At 47.4% G+C, this 19,812-nt stretch overlaps 1 protein-coding gene across 3 annotated transcripts; it reads right to left on the bottom strand.

The window, feature by feature from the left end:
* Nucleotides 1–6,555: 6,555 nt before the first annotated feature.
* On the bottom strand, nucleotides 6,556–19,092 carry LOC144943264 (nuclear envelope integral membrane protein 1-like). 3 transcript variants are annotated; one of them, XM_078870604.1, is made up of 9 exons: nucleotides 14,922–15,030; nucleotides 11,773–11,873; nucleotides 10,798–11,008; nucleotides 10,292–10,364; nucleotides 9,733–9,826; nucleotides 9,242–9,356; nucleotides 8,909–9,134; nucleotides 8,525–8,704; nucleotides 6,556–8,371 (listed from the first exon to the last, which is right to left on the bottom strand). In XM_078870604.1, exons 1-9 carry the CDS (start codon nucleotides 15,001–15,003, stop codon nucleotides 8,203–8,205), a joined length of 1,251 nt encoding a protein of 416 aa, XP_078726730.1. In that variant the 5' UTR covers nucleotides 15,004–15,030; the 3' UTR covers nucleotides 6,556–8,202. The 3 variants fall into 3 exon arrangements, with proteins under 3 accessions (XP_078726730.1, XP_078726746.1, XP_078726738.1); XM_078870620.1 differs by lacking the exon at nucleotides 14,922–15,030 and adding an exon at nucleotides 18,953–19,092 and having other exon boundaries at nucleotides 10,798–11,873; XM_078870612.1 differs by lacking the exon at nucleotides 8,525–8,704.
* Between the last annotated feature and the right edge of the window lie 720 nt (nucleotides 19,093–19,812).

Here is a 19,812-nt window from a genome sequence, read left to right as displayed (position 1 = left end):
TCGGGGTGTGAATGGAAAGGTGTGGGGCCACGCGGGCGTACGAGCCGAGGGGGCACCGTCAGAGGCGGGAGCCAACCCTGGGAACAGTAGGGAGCTACTGGGAGGTGTAAAGCTGCAGATAGAGATAGGCAGTAAGGCTGTGTGTGAGGAGCAGCGGGGTGGCTGCCAGGAGTCGCAGGAGCGACGAGAAGGCGAGACAGCACGAGGCCGTCAGAGCTGCAGCAGGAACAGCCAAGGGAGCTGTGTGAGAGTACAGCAGCGGAGCTGCTGTGGGGCTGCAAGAGCGACAAGAACAGCAGAGGGGCTGCTGATGTGGACTGGAGTGACATCGGAACCAGCACAGAGAGAATAAGAGAGACAGCCGTGTGGGGACGCAGTACGGACCGAATAAAGGACACTGAGCCAGATATCGTGGTCAAGTCTTTTATTACACTGGGGTCAGAAGTGAAACGGCATGTCTAAGCAAGTAAGGAAGAAAATTCCCCCGGCGCCAGCATCGGCTTCTTCGTCCGACGACGACGAATTCCCTCCGACCACGGATTTTGCTGGGGTGGTGGAGGAGAGCCCTGCTGAGGCAAGCACGGGGACGGGCGTGGAAGATGTCGGCGCGATGGCGGGTCCGTCAACAACATCGGACGCTGAGCAAAGATGGCAACAGGTGGCAGAACAACTGGAGACACTCAAGGACGTCCTGGCGCATCTGTGTCACCTCGTTACGCCAAGGACGACGATGGAACGAGAAGGTGCTCCACGGGCCGCCACGTTGCCTGCCCTGCCGCCGCCATTGGCCACGCGGCAAGAAGACGCCATCTTGCGCGCTCCGCGGCGCCAAACCGCCATCTTGGCCACGCCGCGGGCCGACGCCATTTTGAATTTACCTCCACAACAACCATCATTGGAAGACGGCGTGAAGAGGAGTCGGAGTCGCCACCTTACTACGGTTAAGGAATTCTCTATCGGGGGCGATTGGAGCGCTTTCGCCTGCCGATTTTTGGCGGCGGTTCGTTCAGCAAGATGGACCGATGCGGAGGCCTTGGAAGTGTTGCCGACTCTACTGGACGACGAATCTGTGCGATTTTTCCGTTCCATAACGGCCGATAAGAAGAAGACGTTATGTGGAGTTTTTGAGGAAATGGCCGACGCCTATGAGCCACCTGACGACGCGCATCGGCGATTCGCTCAACGACAACGAGCACCCGAAGAATCGCCCGTGGCGTTCAGGGGTGCGGTGTTGGAGCTGGCCATGGCAGCATATCCTGACACGCCACAGGATCTGCTCGAGCCCCTCATTTTGGGAAAAATGCTGGAGCTGTCTTGGGATCTGGGGATCCCCATGCCTGTGTGTGGGCATGAGAAGCTCACGTCCCGGGCGGCAGCAAAGTGTCTGGACGCGCAGTTTAATCTCCGTCGCTGGAAGCAAGTGGCGGCATGGACGGGTGGGCCCGTCAAGGAAGGAGGCGCGATGGGGTGGGACCCCACAAGGGCGATCTATGTGCCGGATGAGCGGGGTCCACAGGAGCTGACGGCTGCCTCCTCTCCATGGCCGGGACGCGGAAGGCCGGGGCCGCGCGCTACGCCATCGGGACGGGGCCGCCGGGACGCAGGACCTGCGCTTCGGCGCAACGAGGCCGATTGCTTCCGCTGCGGCCGTAGGGGCCATTACGCCAAAGATTGCTGGGCCCGCTTCCCGGGTCCGCCGCAGCAGGAGCCCACAACACCGGACAAGCCGACCAAGGAACCTCCGAAACAGGCATGTCGGCACGCACCAGACACTCGGCAAGGCTTTACACCTCACCCACCACCTGTGTTGCGCGATCCTATTGTTGTTGTTAAAGAAAGGCCATCGACGGGGCCTTGTCATTCAGTTACGCAGTGGCGCAAATTGGCACGGAGAGTTGTCGCGGCCGCTACGGGTTCGTCCACTGTACCGGGGTCCATACAAGGTGTGGACGTGCGCATTTTGGTCGACTCGGGAGCGTCTGCGACTATTATATCGGATGTCATTTTCCATCTGTTGGGCATTCCGCCGGGGGCTGTGCGTCCGGTTTATGGGTCTTGCGTCGCTGCAAACGGGGGTAGTATGGGGATTGTGGGCCAGGTGGATGCTAAGATATCTATAGGGGATGTGTCGGCTTCGGGCGTTGTGTTAATATCGAGATCTTTGGCGGTTCCTTGCTTACTAGGCACGGATTTTTTGGCTAAGATGCCCATTTTGATTAAAATCAATGAGAATTGTATTGAATTGCCGGGGGGCCGTCGAATCTCGTTTCTGCCGTCGCCCTGGGGGCGACCTGCTTCGGCCGTACAGGTGCAGGCGCTGTCCGTCGCATCTGTGGACATCCCACCTGGTTCACAGATGCTTATACCCTTGCGGTATCGGAAGCCCCTGCCCAATCGGCTAGGAGCATTAGGGGTCTTGTTGTCACCATCCGCCACGATAACAACGGGATTGGCGTTAGTTGGGGCACAGACCATCGTCCGGCCGGATCAATTACCGGTTTTACAGGTGCTTAATGCGGGGGTGGAAAACATCCGTGTTCCGGCCGGTACGGTTGTGGCACATGCCACTACGGCGTTTGCGACGCACGATTGTCCGAGGAGTGGTCGCTGGTGTTTCCGAGCCAAGGAGTTCGGATAATCGTTGGATCGCTACCTTATGTGACGAAAATTCTTCCCTGTCCGTGGGGCAACGTGATGCGCTGCGTAAATTGTTGCTGACGTATTCGGATGTATTCAGCTCCGACGATTTGGATTTGGGACGCACATCGTTGCTTTCCCATCACATTGAGACGGGCGACGCTGCCCCTATTCGGTTAAATTCGCATCGGATGAGTCCAGCGGAGCGAGAACACGTTCGGGGGGCGGTGGAAGACATGTTGGCTGCGGACATTATATCGCCATCTAACAGCCCATGGGGCGCTCCTGTGGTCTTGGTTAAGAAAAAGGATGGCAACTTGAGATTTTGTGTCGATTTCCGGAAATTGAATAAGATATCGGTGGCAGATGCGTACCCCCTGCCGCGTATGGACGACTCCCTTGACGCATTGTCGGGGGCTAAGTTCTTTTCCACACTGGACCTCTCTTCGGGATTTTGGCAGCTTCCCCTTGACGAGTCCTCACGGGAGAAAACCGCATTCAGTACGCCGCAGGGGTTATTTCAATTCAACTGCCTCCCGATGGGATTGAATGCGGCCCCTGCTACGTTTCAAAGATTGATGGAGCTCGTTTTGACGGGGTTGCAGTGGGAGACGTGTCTTATATATTTGGACGATATTATTGTGTTCAGCCGCACATTTGAGGAACATTTAACGCGGCTGGAGACAGTGTTCACGAGGATGCGCTCTGCCAATTTGAAATTCAAACCAAAGAAATGCCACCTACTGCAACGGTCCGTCCGTTATTTGGGGCACATTGTGAGTGCCGAGGGGGTGTCCACGGATCCGGAAAAGACGGCGTGTGTCCGGGATTGGCCGACTCCGGCCTCTGTGGGGGATGTTCGACGGTTTTTGGGATTTGCCTCGTATTACCGAAGATTTGTGCCGGGGTTTGCGACGATTGCGAGGCCCTTGCATCTCCTTACGGGTAAAGGACGGAAATTTGTTTGGGGAGAGCCGGAAGAGGCGGCCTTTCGGAGTCTGCGCGATCTATTGGCTACGGCCCCGACATTGGATTATCCCGATTTTGATCGCCCTTTCATTCTCGATACGGACGCGAGTGACACAGGTATTGGGGCGGTATTATCACAGTCTAAAGGGGGCGTAGAGCGCGTCGTGGCGTATGGTAGCCGAGTCTTGTCGCCTGCGGAAACACGCTACTGTGTCACTCGTAGAGAACTTTTGGCGGTTGTTTTTTTCCTACGGCAATTTCGACCGTACCTTTACGGTCGTTCTTTTATTGTGCGTACGGATCATGCGGCCTTGCAATATGCACTTAAAATGGACCAGCCATCGGGACAGTGGGCACGTTGGTTGGACACGCTGCAGGAGTTTTCCTTCCAAATTCAACATCGGAAGGGAGTGCGCCATGCGAACGCTGATGCACTTTCCAGATTACCAGGGCGCGCCCCTTGTAAATGTGCGTCGGGGACGCATAGGTGTTCGCCGATTCTCAACCCCCCTCAGCCGCTCACGTTGGCCGTCGGGAAGTCGGATACTCCGATGGAACCGGGACCGACTGATGGGGTTTTGAATCTGCCGCGGTCTGTCTGGATTCGGGAACAGATGATGGACGAGTCGTTGTTGTCCATGCGGAAGCGGTCTATGAGGGACAAGGGGAGTCCGAGTTCGGCTGTGGGGCCGCGAACCGCTCTCCGAGATGGTCTGCTTATGTGGCAAGAAAGGTTCCAGGAAAGCTGGCGTGTGGTGGTACCAACGTCCTTGCGATTTGAGTTGATTAGAACTCTCCATTGTGACACACTATTGCATTTAGGGGTGCAGAAGACCTTGTTGACGTTACAACGTCATTATTTTTGGCACGGCATGGCGACAGATGTCGTAGGGCACGTGCGCGCGTGCCCTGAATGCGCCCGGCGTAAGCCGCCTAAACATCCTTACGTGCCGCCTCTCCAGTCGATTCAGGTGTCTCGAGTCAATGAATTGGTGGCACTGGACATATTGGGACCCTTCCCACCATCGGCGAGGGGAAATAAATATTTGCTGGTAGGGGTCGAGTATCTCTCCCGTTGGCCGATGGCCTGGCCGTTGCCCGATCAGTCGGCCGCGGCCATCACCGACGCCTTTTTGTTTGGGTACATTATGGACAAGGGGGCGCCGGAGAGACTCCTCACGGACCAGGGCCGAAATTTCTCTTCTAAATTGTTGGCTGAAGTGTGCGCAGGCCTTGGGACTAAGAAGATACGGACATCTCCATACCATCCGCAGACGGATGGTATGGTTGAGCGGCTGAACAGGACATTGTCTGCCATGCTTTGCCATACTGTGAGTGAACAGCAATCGGATTGGGATCTGCACATCCCCGGAGTGCTTTCGGCGTACAGGATGACGCCCCATGCGGCTACAGGATATTCGCCGTTTTACCTTATGTATGGTCGGGAAAACGTGCCTCCGGTGGATGTGCAATTGGGTACTGGGGTGAAGGGACCTCGTAAACCACTCCCTGAATACATTCAGGACACGGTTCGCCGGGTTACGGAGGCGCGGGAAAACGCCCGCGTGGCTACGGCCAAAGCCCAGGCCCGGAACGAGCGGTATGCTCGGCGGTCTGAGGGGGAGTGCCCCTGGAAGGTGGGAGACCTGGCCTGGCTCCATTGCCCGCAGGTGCGGCCGGGGACCTCTCCTAAATTGCACAAACCTTGGCATGGTCCTGTGCGCCTCATTGAGGTTCCCAATCCACAGTCGGCGCGCGTTCAGTTTGGTTCTCGCCGTTGGTTTGTTCATACGTCGCGGTTGAAACCATATGTTGCTCCCCTACGTGATGCGTCATCTCCCAATGTTGCCTTGCCGGGGTCTGTTGCTGCTGACTCTGACTCTTCCCCGCCTGCGTCCATTGATCTTGCTAGAGCGCCTGTCGTACCTGTTCCAGACAGGCCGACCGTGACACCGCGGGGGAGGAGTGGGCCTGCTCGGAGGGCGCCTGCCAAGGCTGCGGGACCTTCAAGCCCGGCGACCCTTCCGACCCCGCTGCAGGCGCATTCGCCGAATATGACCAAGACTGATTCGTCAGGGACACGAGATGTCGGTGGACTTCCAATCGCAGCAGGGGAATTACCCCCTGTCATTTCTCGTGTTCCATCGCGTCCCCGTTCTACAAGTGGGCCGCCGACCGTCCGGGACGGGCCGGCGACCCGCACTCGTTCCAAATCGCTTACGTTTCGTTGATTGTATGTTGTTATTGTTCTTGTCGTCGTATTTATCGCATGCTTTCGTACGTTCGTCGATGTTACTTGTGTGTTGTTCTTGTTGTTATATTGCATGCTTAGTGTCCTTTAAGGGGGAAGGTCGGTTCACCGCATTACGCTTTGGTGTTGTTCAGCCGAGGTCGGCTGGGTTTTTTCTATGGGGGAGGGTGGTGTAATGCGGGCGAAAGCGACCTTCCGGATGTGACGTCACGAGGAGGCGGAGCCAGGTGACGTGGGTGAAAGGTAGGGGGTCCTTAAGCGGGTAAACCGGAAGGAGAAGGCAGTCGGGGTGTGAATGGAAAGGTGTGGGGCCACGCGGGCGTACGAGCCGAGGGGGCACCGTCAGAGGCGGGAGCCAACCCTGGGAACAGTAGGGAGCTACTGGGAGGTGTAAAGCTGCAGATAGAGATAGGCAGTAAGGCTGTGTGTGAGGAGCAGCGGGGTGGCTGCCAGGAGTCGCAGGAGCGACGAGAAGGCGAGACAGCACGAGGCCGTCAGAGCTGCAGCAGGAACAGCCAAGGGAGCTGTGTGAGAGTACAGCAGCGGAGCTGCTGTGGGGCTGCAAGAGCGACAAGAACAGCAGCGGGGCTGCTGATGTGGACTGGAGTGACATCGGAACCAGCAGAGAGAATAAGAGAGACAGCCGTGTGGGGACGCAGTACGGACCGAATAAAGGACACTGAGCCAGATATCGTGGTCAAGTCTTTTATTACAAATACAACAATTAACCATTACCAATTATAAACTATTGTTGCCGTATCGTGTTTATAAGCAGCACATGTTTGAATTACACTGACATAACATAGAGGAATCGAACCACGTAGTTTAGAGGAAATTTATTTCCGTTAACACCAACGCGCACGGAGTCGTCCCGAGTGAGGCCAGACGTTTTCTCAAGCCCTTATAAAGCAAGTCTCCCCTCCAAACTTCTAGAATCATCTCAGACACTTCTTGCCCTTCATCAAACCCAACGCGAATTTGTCTTTAACCAACCCTCATCTCTAAAAATTTCCCGGGCTGAGTTTCGAACGGTTCCACTAATTGGCTCCTCCCACTCACAACCCACCAATGTAGTAAGCACTGTTGAGCCAATCGCACTAGTAGATGGTTATGGATGATATTGGTCGCAAAAGCCTACGTGTTAAACTAGATGGTTGTTGGATGTGCTGGCCGTTGCATCTTGACAGCTGGCCAATGGGCTGCGACCGTACCCGTTGCAACGGTCAGGCTGTCAGTTTATTATGATGAAGAGACCCTACGTAGAAAAGTTCAAGATGATAATTTCCTGACAGGGTATATTCACCTGCAGTTACAGAAAACATTCAAAAACCTTCCCAATTTAATAAACTTTAATAACGAAGCAAAGCAGTAAAAATTTTATAAAACTAATAAAATATCACATTTCATAAGTCGTGATTATACATTTACAACTTTACTCAGTAGGAAAAATAAAACTGCAAGCGGCCAACAAATGTGTTCCCCTCTGTACATGCTTGGAGAAGTATTTGTAATGTTGGCTCAAATGAGGTCAGGTGAATTACACTAGTCATCAAGACTACAAAACAGAGCATATTTAAAGGCACGTTTCTCAACTATGCAAGTTTTACAAGGCACCACTTTGTTAATGAATACGAGAGTACTGCAATTCAAACCTGCCGATAATCTTGTTAGAGCTCACTAAAACGAAGTGCAAGTATGACCAGCAGTGCAAGTATTTTTGGAAATCCACCACAATACAATATGTACATTTATACCAAGAGCATAAAATTGTGCTGCATACTTAACGTTGCACAAGGACATTTAGTTTGCTCTTACAGATTTTGAATACATTGTAAAGTGTTACCAGCAGAACAGCATTATCTCAATACAGAAGGGGACATTCCTTCACCTGGGATAGTGGAAGCTCATTTGTCTCAATATAGAAAAATACTTTTAGCAATACCAAAATGCTTACTCTTGAATTGATGGTTTAACTTAGGTATGCAGCATGCATTCTCAGAATTTATATGGCTAAATCCATGTCATAATTGGTTTAACAATCAAACATCAAGCGTCCATACTGAATGGTCGTACGTGAAACACGCCACAAATAACAGACTGACGACTTGAATATACCATATTTTTTGCCATCTCATAGATCGAAAATGTTAACACGGCATCTAAAAAGGCAATATATACACATATATCAAGAAGAACACATTAAAATCTACCACGTAAAATATTTAAAGGACAGAAAAAGGCTGTTTGATGATATTGCTTGCATTTTGTTGCCCTAAATATGCATTTAGTATATCTTCGTTTAAATCAGTCATCTAACCAGCTTCTGTGGTGTGACATCTTGGTTGTCAGTCTGAGTGGTTGAGGTGGTTGGAGATGGCTTCCTCTTCACCCTCATCTTCATTGAATGAGTTGTACCACTCATCTTCTAATTCCCATGGATGGCTGTACTGCTGACTGTGCAGTGATATTTCCTGTGGGCCGAGATGTGGTGAGCCCTCCACGAAATCTGCAAACCTGAAGTACAAAAAGTATAGTTATTTTGCGGAGAGAATCTGCGATATGAAAAAAACACATGGGTTTCTATCAAATACTGATTGGAAAATGGCCAAGCTTTTCCAGCAATGCTGTGCCACTGGTTGTGGTGTATGTAGGGGAGTGACTCTTTACCGTCTTGGGGAGTTGAGCTGCGTGACAGCTTTCCAAGCATGGAAGTCAGGGCTGCGGCAAAGCTCGCGGAGACTTTCCAGGGCTCGTTGAGTCTCCACCTCACCCTGCTGTTGATACTCTTCCTCCGTCAGCAGGCGCACCTCAGGGGGATGCTTAAAAGGTGTCTTAAACCCAACTTTTCTGTAATTTGGCCAAACAGGTGTCCCCATGATAAAACGGACAAGGCAAGCTTAGAAAACCCAAGGCAAATGTGAAGATAAACTAAGAACATTTACAAATTATATTTTCATCAGTGCGTTGTGATTACATAGATGTTATAATTTACCACATGTTTCTGTCCACAATGGGAAACCTTTATTTAGGATGCATACTTCAATTTCTCACCTGCACACCCATGCCACAGCACGAACTGGGTAGTGAAGCAGGCGCATGGCAACGGCAACCAGCACCATAGCAAAAGAGATCGTGGAGATCTGCGTGCCGTTGTAGATGAACAAAAGCGCGAGCAGCTGCAATGTCCAAGTCATGATGTGCAGGCTCCGCTCGTTGGTCACAGGTCCCAGCCGGTAGCAGACAGCAAAGCTCACAAAGCCCACTGCCGCCAGGTAGCCTGCATTCACATGTTACAAGCATGGCCCTTATCCAAATGCAAGTTATTCTCACAAGAGTGGGGTTTGATCAAGAAACTTGAGGACTATATTTCATAAGTGTACTTACCAGCAACATACATCTTGTGATCAGCAAGTAATTCTCCCAGGTGGCGGTAAGTCCACTGCATTGCATAAAGAGCAGCGGACCATCCTCCCACCATTATAGCGTAAACACTCGACCTCTGTAATGGCAACAAGCCGGCAATTCATCTTTATGTTAAAATAAGTTGTTGCCTTTCAAGCACTAATTCACTTGCATAACAATCAGCGAGAGCCTTGGTACTGTCAAAACGATAATTCACCCAAAGCACTGTTACAAAATGTGCGAAGACAAGATATTTTATGCATCTCGAGACAATGCAAGAACAATTGATATTCACTGTGATGTGGGAGAATTGACGTAAATTAAAAAATGGCATCATGTAATAATTTACACTCCATGCAATTTTAGGGCCACAAAGCACTTTTTGAAAATTATGGCAAACAAAGAATTGAGCTGCCTGTGCTATATGCACCCGGTGGCTGTCACGTGACGTGTATGTTCTTCCAACAACAAACCTTGGGAAGAAAGCGGCCAACAACAAAGATGATGATGAGCAGTGATGCCACAATCCCCAAGAGCACACCCGATGAGTAAAAGAATGTCGCACTCCTGCAAGTACATGACAAACAGCTATGAGATGACCCAATCGTGGCCACTAATCTGCTACACTCCTACAGTTATAAAGCATCCAATTTGTGTTTTACAGTTCCCAACTAAAAACCCTTGACATCTTAAAATGGACGGTTAAGCTTGACAAGCAACTGAAAACTTTGATTTAAAGTTTGACCATTATTTCAAAATATAAAAAATGTGTGGCAAAAATCTAGCAAAATTTCGTGATCCCTTAGCACCAGTATCAGTACTTGACTGGATTCGTTGGTTGTAAATTGTAAATGTTGTGTGCTGTAGCAACAGTGGTGTTTTGTTTTATTGCTCTTAAACTACCAGGAATATTTAATTGCAAAAGCAGCATGCTCAAAGTTATATTATACAATGCTGCATAAGTCAAACATTGGCTATAATATACAGTGGCTTACATGGAACGCCAAGCATTGAGCATTTTAAGATGCATACCTACTAAGATTTTCAGCATAGAAGAAAAGAATCATTCCAAAGAGGAGAATGCCGATTAACCTCCAACTAAATGCTGAAAAAACAAAAACACATACAAATTGTAAGAGCATTGGAATTTACAATAAAATGTACAACACAATTAAAATCCTAAAACTCATTTTTGACCAGCATGGTGAAATGATATGAAATAACCCCATGGCAGACATGCTATGGGAAGACCTTTATCCAGCAGTTGATTAACAATTGGAAGTAATTGTATGTTTCATAATGCAAATTCAAAGCATTTAAATCCAGGCCACAAACACACCACAGGCACAATTCACGAGTTTGTAGCAAATGCCAATATATTTTCTAAATAATTGCCATTTTTTGCCCCCATTATCTGTCAACTGGGCTCCTGATCCACCAAAAAGCATAAGGAAAATGGTTTTGTGCAACACATGAATCAAACCCATATTACTGTAAAGTATATTGTATGAGATACTCTCCCTATAGAAGTGTCATACCGGTACGGATGACTTTGACTTCATAGATGCCGCTCGTCTCCACGCAGAAGCAGGTCTGGTTGGCGAGGTTGAAGTAGTGGTAGACATCTCGGGAACCACTGCTCACCCGTCTCCACATCCAGCTATGCCAGCTGCTCACCTGCTGCTGAATCTCCGTGGCATTGTGCCCCATCAGCAACTTCACGTCACCATTCTTTCCCTTCACCTCCACCTGGGAAGTGGAATGGGCTCACAACTCCACACTACTGCTGTCTGCTGATATGGAACCTCTGCATATGGGGAAATTAAATTGGGAAATTATATCTGAAGATTATTTCTCGATTTACTGGGAAATGCCTGGAGGTTTAACTGCAATTGAATAACACTTTAAATGAGTTACACTTTTGCTTTTTAGACATTTTAACTATGACTTTTCAAGCCAAATGGTTATTCAAGATACAGTATTATAAATATAAAGCTTATTTTTCACGAAGAGCTCATTGTGACCAAAAGTCTGTTTAAGGAAGACCTGGTAATCGACTGCAATGTATCTAATGTAACCTGCTGACACTTGATTAGCCCTTTTTCTAAGCATACTCTTCCCCGTTCAGTCTTCCCAATGCTAACACAAAATACGCCAAGCCCTCGCTTAATGCGTGTTCATACAACGCATTTTCGCTATAACGCGGTTCTTCTATTGGGGACACTTTACGCACAGCGCAGAACGTGCCCGTTACAACACGGATTCTGAGTGGTTGACGACTTACTACTTTCTGGAGCTGCGTGGCCGAGCGGTATTATACAGTGCACTGCGGCCTACCATCATCTTAGTTGTCATGCCATGGGATGACTGCAGGCAGATTTTCTAGTGCCAATGTGATTCAGTAGAGTAAATCCTCGCTTTCTACGTTTTTGCTTAACGCGGAACTTTTCGAAACATTTTTACGGCATCAAACGAGCAATTACTGTAAGACCAAAAAGTGATGATTGTCTTACATGTATCGTCAACCAAATATCTTTTAGTTGTAACTTAGCCGGTGTGAAGCAAAACGTCTGGGTTTTATTGTGCTCTTCAACGGAGCCAATCTTCAAAATGCCTGCAAGGATACACACAGCACATAATCACCACAGGCACACCAATGTTAAAATATTCAATGTTGGTTCAAGTCATTCCTGGATTTTTTCTTGCAGAACAGTGTTTCAATTCCAGGAACATAGAAGCTCAAATATTACTCAACATAAGTCTCCACCACAGTGCAGAGCTTCCCAAGCCAATACACAATTGCCTGAAGAATGTCTCTGCTCGAATGTCAGGAAACACCTGATTTGGATGTATGGGAGAAACTCCAAACCCTCGATGTTCAACTTGGCTGTGGGGGCATGGGCTGCATAGGGTCAAGCATTGTCTTGGAGAAAAACTATTTTTCTGGACAGAAGGCCAAGATGTTTCTTTTTTTATTGCGATGCACACATCCTGAAGGTAAAATAGGAGAATCTTGATTTGAAGCTTTCGTGACTGCAGGAATCCATACTCTTTGGTTCTTTCGGTAAAGTCACGTAGGTATAAAATAAATCACGTTTCGGGCGCAACACAAGCGTCCGTCATCAGGTGCTTTCCGACCATGTGTTGCGCCAAAAACGTCGCGATTTATTTTATTTTATACCGACGTGACTTTACCGAAAGAACGAAAGAGTATAGTAGACAATGTTAATAATGGTGCCCTTGGCTGAATAATACATATTAATATTGTACTGTAATCATCGTGTCAGAATTAATTGGGTGGTAAAGATGCTGTTTCCATTCCATACTGAAATGCTTTAATTATGGTGTGCGATTATGAATCTAGGTCTCGTCACTGGTGACAATGCGTTCCGGGAATGTTTGGCTCCCTGCGATTTCCATCTTTGAGAATCTGAGCACTTGAGTGGGCAACGATTACAATCAGATCTCGAACTGAAGACGTGTCCTGATAGGTTTGAAGCGAAGAAACACTTCTTTCTATGTTGCTTTGGGCATGCATGCACTTTTACATGGGTGCAAAATTTGCTGTGGATGGAGAATACGTTGAGAAATAGGTACCATTGCTGTCATTCTGGATTATAAAATATTTTCTGTGAGAAAAATTACAAGCATGGCTTTAACCACACCCTGTACAGTATAGAGATTTTATTACGCAAGGTAGGCATGCAATCTTACATATGCTATTGCCCTCTACAACTGTATGGCTGTATAGTTTTTAGGCTGATCACTAGCATCAGTTGTGGGTCAAGTGTCTCAGGTCACTCCTGGATAAGGATCAAATGCACATTAGTCAATGGCAGCTAGTCTGCAGCTAAAACACATGTCAGTAGTATCCTCACTCTTTGGTTCTTTCGGTAAAGTCACGTAGGTAGAAAGAAAATACAAATCACGACGTTAGTAGTATCCTGAGTTTACTCTTCAGTTAAGCTTGAATTTAACCTGCGAAAGCCTAAGATTGTAGAGTATTTAGAATACACTTTTATGGATACATATCGGATCAAATTAGGAACATCTCCAAATAAATGTATTAATGTACACAAGTCCTTTTTTTTGTCAATCCACTGCTGCATAACTTCCTCTCGCCGTGGGTCATGGGGGTTGTTTGACTAAACTCCACGGTGGGGCGTGTGGGCTCGTGAAGACGGGGAGCATGGGACAGTGCCAATGAATGTTGCCGTTCAGGTTCCTCTGCGGATCTGACGATCTCCGGCGCATGCTAGTTGATTTGGTGATATGCTAAATAAGGTAATCGGTAGGAAATAATAATTAAAATGCGGTGCTATAGAAATATAGCTAGCAGAGCTTAGAGAATAACTACTGTTGCCATCTCTTGGGTACAAAATATTCATCGAGACATCACTAGAAGTACAATATCTCAAAACTCAAAGTATTTTAATACAAGAGTCCCCCCTATATCGGTTTGTCCCTAACTTATTGTAATTATACTCTTACCAATCTAAAAACAATCGGTCCGAGACAATCTACACGACTGGGAATGTAATGTTTAAGTGATGTTTGAGCAATATTTTCGATTTTCCATGTAACAGTTGATTTTTGTTCCGATTTGTATTTGCTTCATTGCTCTACTTAGATTTGTTTAGCTTTTTTTCATTTTGGTGACCATGGTTACTCTTGCAAATAAGACGATCCAGGGATCTTTTGAGTTCTACACCCGGTTAATCAAAATACACTCGAACATTGTCTGCCGTAGTGTGCATTATATATGCCACTGACAAAAACCACGACTATCAATATCTTGGGAAGCCAGAATTTCCCAGGACAGCCGACTCAAAGAGGGCTGCTCCCTGTGGAAACCAGTACGGGTGGCAGCCCCAACGTGTTAAAGGAAGCGTTAAGCAATGTCAGGTGAACTGAACAATGTCATCTTTGGCAGGCCATGGTGATCAGCGAATATATAATTTCGGGGAACATCGAGACGCGAGAGAGGAAGGACACAAGCCGTGCACGAGTAATTGTGCATGAATGGCATAACCTCGAGGACTTCCAAAAACGTACTAAATTCATGGGGAACACTTACACGCGTGCGTGGCGCGACAATCGTCCACCTTCACAATCGATAACAGCATTGATATTTCGATACACAACCCATGCGAGTGCCAGACAAAACGCTGCATATGTCCAAAGCAAAACGATACGATGGGTGGAGGTTACAGCAATACGAGTCCTACGACTTTCCCAACGTGCTGCTTTAAACATTGACGCTTTCACTTTTGACTCACAACTTTACACGACTCACTACCACACCACCGTTAACGCAGCATGTGACGGGCAACCTCCCATCTCCACTTGCTTGCGGCGGAGATGCGCTGGTTGGTGTACACTCGTCGGGCGAAACGCTGTTGCTCACGCCGTTAAACGCCAAAGCAACGTAAAGAGAACAACAGCAACAACTAAAACAGCAACAACTAAAACAGCAACAACAACGACGACTCCCCCCTCGTGGTTGTGAAAGGCGCGAACATTCAACGCCAGCATCACGGCCATTGCTGGCCTCTGACTCTCGGCGCCGACTGCGAAGTTCTAACTCGACACATGAACAACGCCAGCAACGAGAGTCGAGAGAGATACGTGCAGATAAAGAGTGACAACGAGAGGCGCGTACGGGGTTCGTCCGGAGCTGCAGAGACGCGGAGGAGGAGGATCAGAAGCGGCGGTAGCAGCAGCAACAACGCGCATTGCGCCATGACAGCGGTGTTGATCGATCCGCTCGACGCTACTCGGCGATTCGATTCCGCAATCGATTTTTTCGTTTATAGCAGTGGAGAATCGAGTCGCAATTTTTGTTTGCACGAGGTTAATCGAGTCGACTAATATCACGAATTCGATTCGCAAGCACGACTGCAGATATTCTTGGTTCTTTCGGTAAAGTCACGTAGTAGGGAAGTAATAAAATAATACAAATATAAAAAAAACACATGTTTATTTTATTATTTCCCTTCTACGTGACTTTACCGAAAGAACCAAGAATATGAATCCCTGCAGTCACGAAAGCTTTAAATCAAAATTGTATGACTGCAGATGCTTATGAAGGGCAATTGCCTGAAACGTTGCCTATTGTATATGTATACCCCCCCTCCCTTTTTGAGGAAGGGATACTGACACATTTGTTGAGTTTACTGCGTATTATTTTACGTTTTTGAATACACCTTTTAAAAATATTACGTTATTGAGAATGTAATGGGGGTTACAACACATCTGGACCACCACGAAAAGTCACCATTAATAATATTGAGCTGTTTTTATATTTTATTATAACAGAGAGCCCCCCCCCCCTGTTATCAATGCCCAATGTAACCATTGTCCCCGTACACAGTATTCCACACGTTTGATCTTCACAGCTGGAACATAATTGGGTTGAAACAAATCTTCAGGTATTGGTGGCCTGGCTAAGACGAAAAAATAATATTTAAAAAAAACTTTTTGTTTAAACACGCTTTTATGAAATGTACCGTACTAGTAATGTAAGAATTCCACGACTCCAGGAAGTGGCCCCGAAGCTTGCCATAACGTAAGTGACCGTGGCCAATTACAGCCAACGTCAGTTGACTGTGGACAATTAGACCCAAGCCGAAACATAACATATAAAAAAAAATGTTTACAAATATATATTTCTTATGATAGAATATAGTATTATCATCAGTATGACATAAGTATACCAAGTTGCAGTCGATACCACATTGGGAAGTGGGTTAAAATTGAGTTACAAGATTTGAGGATACAACAACAACGACGACAACAACAACAGAGTGAGTTAAATGAAAGCGTGTAAAAAACCCAACATTTGTGAACCAATAGCCGGTTACCATGATAAGCTGTACCAGTTGACCTTTGGCAACGGCCACTTGTTAATTATTTACAATTGGAAGTGAAAACGTGAAACGCCACCTCCTGGTTTGATCATGAATTATACTCTTAGGTTTTTTCGTTAAAGTCACGTAGGCAAAAATAAATAAATAACAAATAATAATACAAATAATACAAATTAAATATTTATATTTCTTTTTTATTTCTTTTTTACCTACGTGATTTTACCGAAAAAAACCTAAGAGTATGAATCCTTGCAGTTACGAAAGCTTCAAATCTAGAATTGGTCATGAATTGGCAGTATAGCAAGTGGATTATTTTATATCTGTTCGAGGATTGAGTTGTTGCTGCCCGTTCGTAGCGTGGGTTTTTACTCACGCATCCTCCCACATATATAAGAACGAATTCATGGAGTTGGCCAAACATCCAAATATAGGTTCACAGAGCTTGGGTAATTGTTTGGCGCCGGTTCTAGCTGCCTTCCCATTCACCTGTGGTTTCCCGCACTTCTGAATCCCATGAATACTGTGCACTACACACGTGGGTATTTTATATTTTAAATACCGAACACTGTACTATATAGTCATCTAATGGATAAAAGGCGTCCTCTGGTCTTTTGGCATCATCTGGTCTAGCACCGTTTGATGCTAGGCTCAAAAGAAAGCTGTTTCTGGTGTGGACCAATCAGTTTCAAAGACAATGCATATATTATCAGAGTATGTTTTTTGTTTGCATTCTGACCACAAGTATATGTGGTTAATGCAAACATGATTCCTTGTAAAAGGTTTCAGTTTGGTGTTTTAACATCTTAACACCTGTTTGTTGCCAGAAAAAAAGGTAAAACCTATTCTCATATTTTTGGTACTGACAAAAGGAGGTCCCATGATGGTTGCGGTACATTCATTTGTATTCATCTTTATTCTATCTTAATTTAATCAGTCAATTGCTGTAGTTCATTAACATTGGTTGTTACAATGGGTAAATGTCATCAGCAAACCTGAGACAGTTAATACGTTAACTATTTATGTTTATGCGTTTGCAAAACTGAAATAAAGTCAATGCTTTAGTTGTAATAATATATATTTAAAATGTGCAGAAATACATAAGCAGGACCATAAGGGATGGCGATAATATGAGGTGGCTTTGTTCAGCGGTGGATATAGATGAGATATTGTGATGAATTGTATGAGCAAGCGAAGCCCACGCGCCTCAGCACGCCACCCACGCATGTGCGTCACACACGCGCACGAGTCACACGAACCACGCACCTCCATTCCACACACTCACACATACTTCCCACGCAGTCACATACACAGTTACACACGTCCTATACAAACCACAAAGACACACACCCCCCCGTCCCCTTCCCCCGTATAGCCTCTAACAGAGTGTTGAGGACAGTGCTGTCAGTGAGCGCCTATGAAGGCCAGCACAGCACACGAAGTGGTGGGTGGCCATGATCACGCCCGGTTGACTCTGTCTCCCTCTAGTGGCGATGTTTACACACTACACAAGGTACGCACTTGGGGCTGAGTTGACCTAGGGAAGGCCCAGGATCTCTTCAGATAATATAATTGATACTGGCGTTGGCCGTGAGCAGGAATCGAACTCGGGTCTCCGGGGTCGTAGGGCAGTGCGCTAACCACCACTCTACCTATGGGACCCTTTTTGCCGGTGTCAAAATGATGAACAAACAAACAGGCTTTACTTTTTCACCACTCTCCCGCTCTCCAAACAATAACAACAACCGACCTTCACCACGAAGTGGCGGTAACGTCACCCCCGGTGCCTTTGCCAAGCGAAGTGCACCACACAACCACGCACATCATACGCACACAGTAACGCGCGCACACTTCATGTCAACACAGTCACGCACAGACACACGTCCGACACACAGTCACAGACACAGGTCCTACAGACCTATACCAACAGTTACACACACGGCCTGAGCACGCGCACACCTTTTTTCAACGCCACTTGAGTGACTGTGACGTCATCCCCTGGCATGTGCCAGGCAGAGCACATGGCATCCATGCAGGACCTCCGATTAGAACGGTTGGCTACGTACGGTGCGAAAGAAGTTCAACATACATACAGGAAAGCTCCTGCCTGAAACCAACTGGGAGTTTCTCAACTCACTGAGCAAAGAGATGCCCTGGTCGTTGTTACAATCAGCGTCATCCTTCCAATCCTACCAAACCCATAATGTTGACCGGTTAGTTGTAATGATGTCATGTAAGACACCGTAAGGTCTGCTGTAGCATACGGACAGCGTGTGCATCATGTGCTGAGGACAGCATGTGGTGCATCTTTGACTTCTGATCAATTAACCATCAGAAACAGGCGCGTGGACTGACAAGTTGAAGGTCTAATGATTGATTGTTGGAAAGTATTGAAGATGAGATCTTCCCTTCCCTATGATTGTCTCGATATAAAATAATATATGCTCTATACACTCACACACATTTGTTTTACACACACACACAAAGTCATACAAAGTAACCGGTTAAGAAAACGTAATAACGAGACGTCCATGCTATCTCTGAGATAGATACAATATTATTGTAACGTTTTGGCAGATTATCGTATTTTATTTTGTCAGATACTCCATACACACACCCATATACTCCATACACACACCCAGACTCTTTACCCATATGGGAACACACACCCATGCTCCACTGCCAGCATACACACGTCCCACCCACACACCACATCCGTGTCCCGCCAACACACACGCAGCTTTATCCCCTTCTTAGCAACAACAACCGCCATTCGCCACTAAGTGGCGGTGACGTCACCACGACGCTTGTGCCAGGCTAGGTGCACCTTGAGGCCACGTGAAGTGTCGAACGCCCGCTGGCAGGAGGTCACGGGGCAGACCCAGATGCCACAGGTCGACTGACTGAGACGACTGGCTGATGCACCACCTGTGCCCCCTACTGTGCCAACTTGCTGTGCTTTAGCCACCCGGCGCTCCGCTCGTTGTTGTGAGCGGTGCTCCTCCGCTCTCCGTTGTCGTTGGAAGGCGACTGCCGGTGGCTGGGCATGTGGGCTACATGACCCAGCCAAAGCAGCCTTGCCTGCCGGAGGAGCTCACCGATGGGACTTTGTCCAAATCTTTCAAGGATTTGTGAGCTCCTCACACAATCCAGCCTGGTTAAACCCAGGATGGATCGTAGGCAGGCCAACCCCTGACTCACACCACCTCAACACACACACGCCCACAACAGTCTCACCCACACATTCTCCCATCCTACACACAAATCGATGTCCGACAGACATTATATGAATGTCTCACACACACATACCACATACCCTAAACACACCAACTCACAAAGACACCCAAAAACTTTTCCTCGACATACAGACTACAAATATATGAGTTAACTATTGATTATTTCACCAGGAAAGGCTAACTGAGATATATAGCTATTTTTCAGAAGCGACCTGGCCACGAATGATAGCTCAATTAAGGGGCTTATCATTTGGAAATTTTCATGTAGAGGGAAAAACTGGAGGACCCCAAGATAAATCCACACGTTCACGGGGAGAGACACACGCAAACTCCAAATATACAAGCGTCAGGGTCGGGATTGAGATCGAACCCATGACCTTCTGTATACCAGGCGAGGTAGTTAACATATCGCCACCGCGTTACCCCCATACGCGTCCCTCCACTAATTACC

Source organism: Lampetra fluviatilis, chromosome 2 (genome assembly GCF_964198595.1).
Source record: "Lampetra fluviatilis chromosome 2, kcLamFluv1.1, whole genome shotgun sequence".
NCBI classification, from domain to species: domain Eukaryota; kingdom Metazoa; phylum Chordata; class Hyperoartia; order Petromyzontiformes; family Petromyzontidae; genus Lampetra; species Lampetra fluviatilis.
The sequence above is the reverse complement of the archived record's forward strand: the minus strand, read 5'-3'. Positions and strand labels throughout refer to the sequence as shown.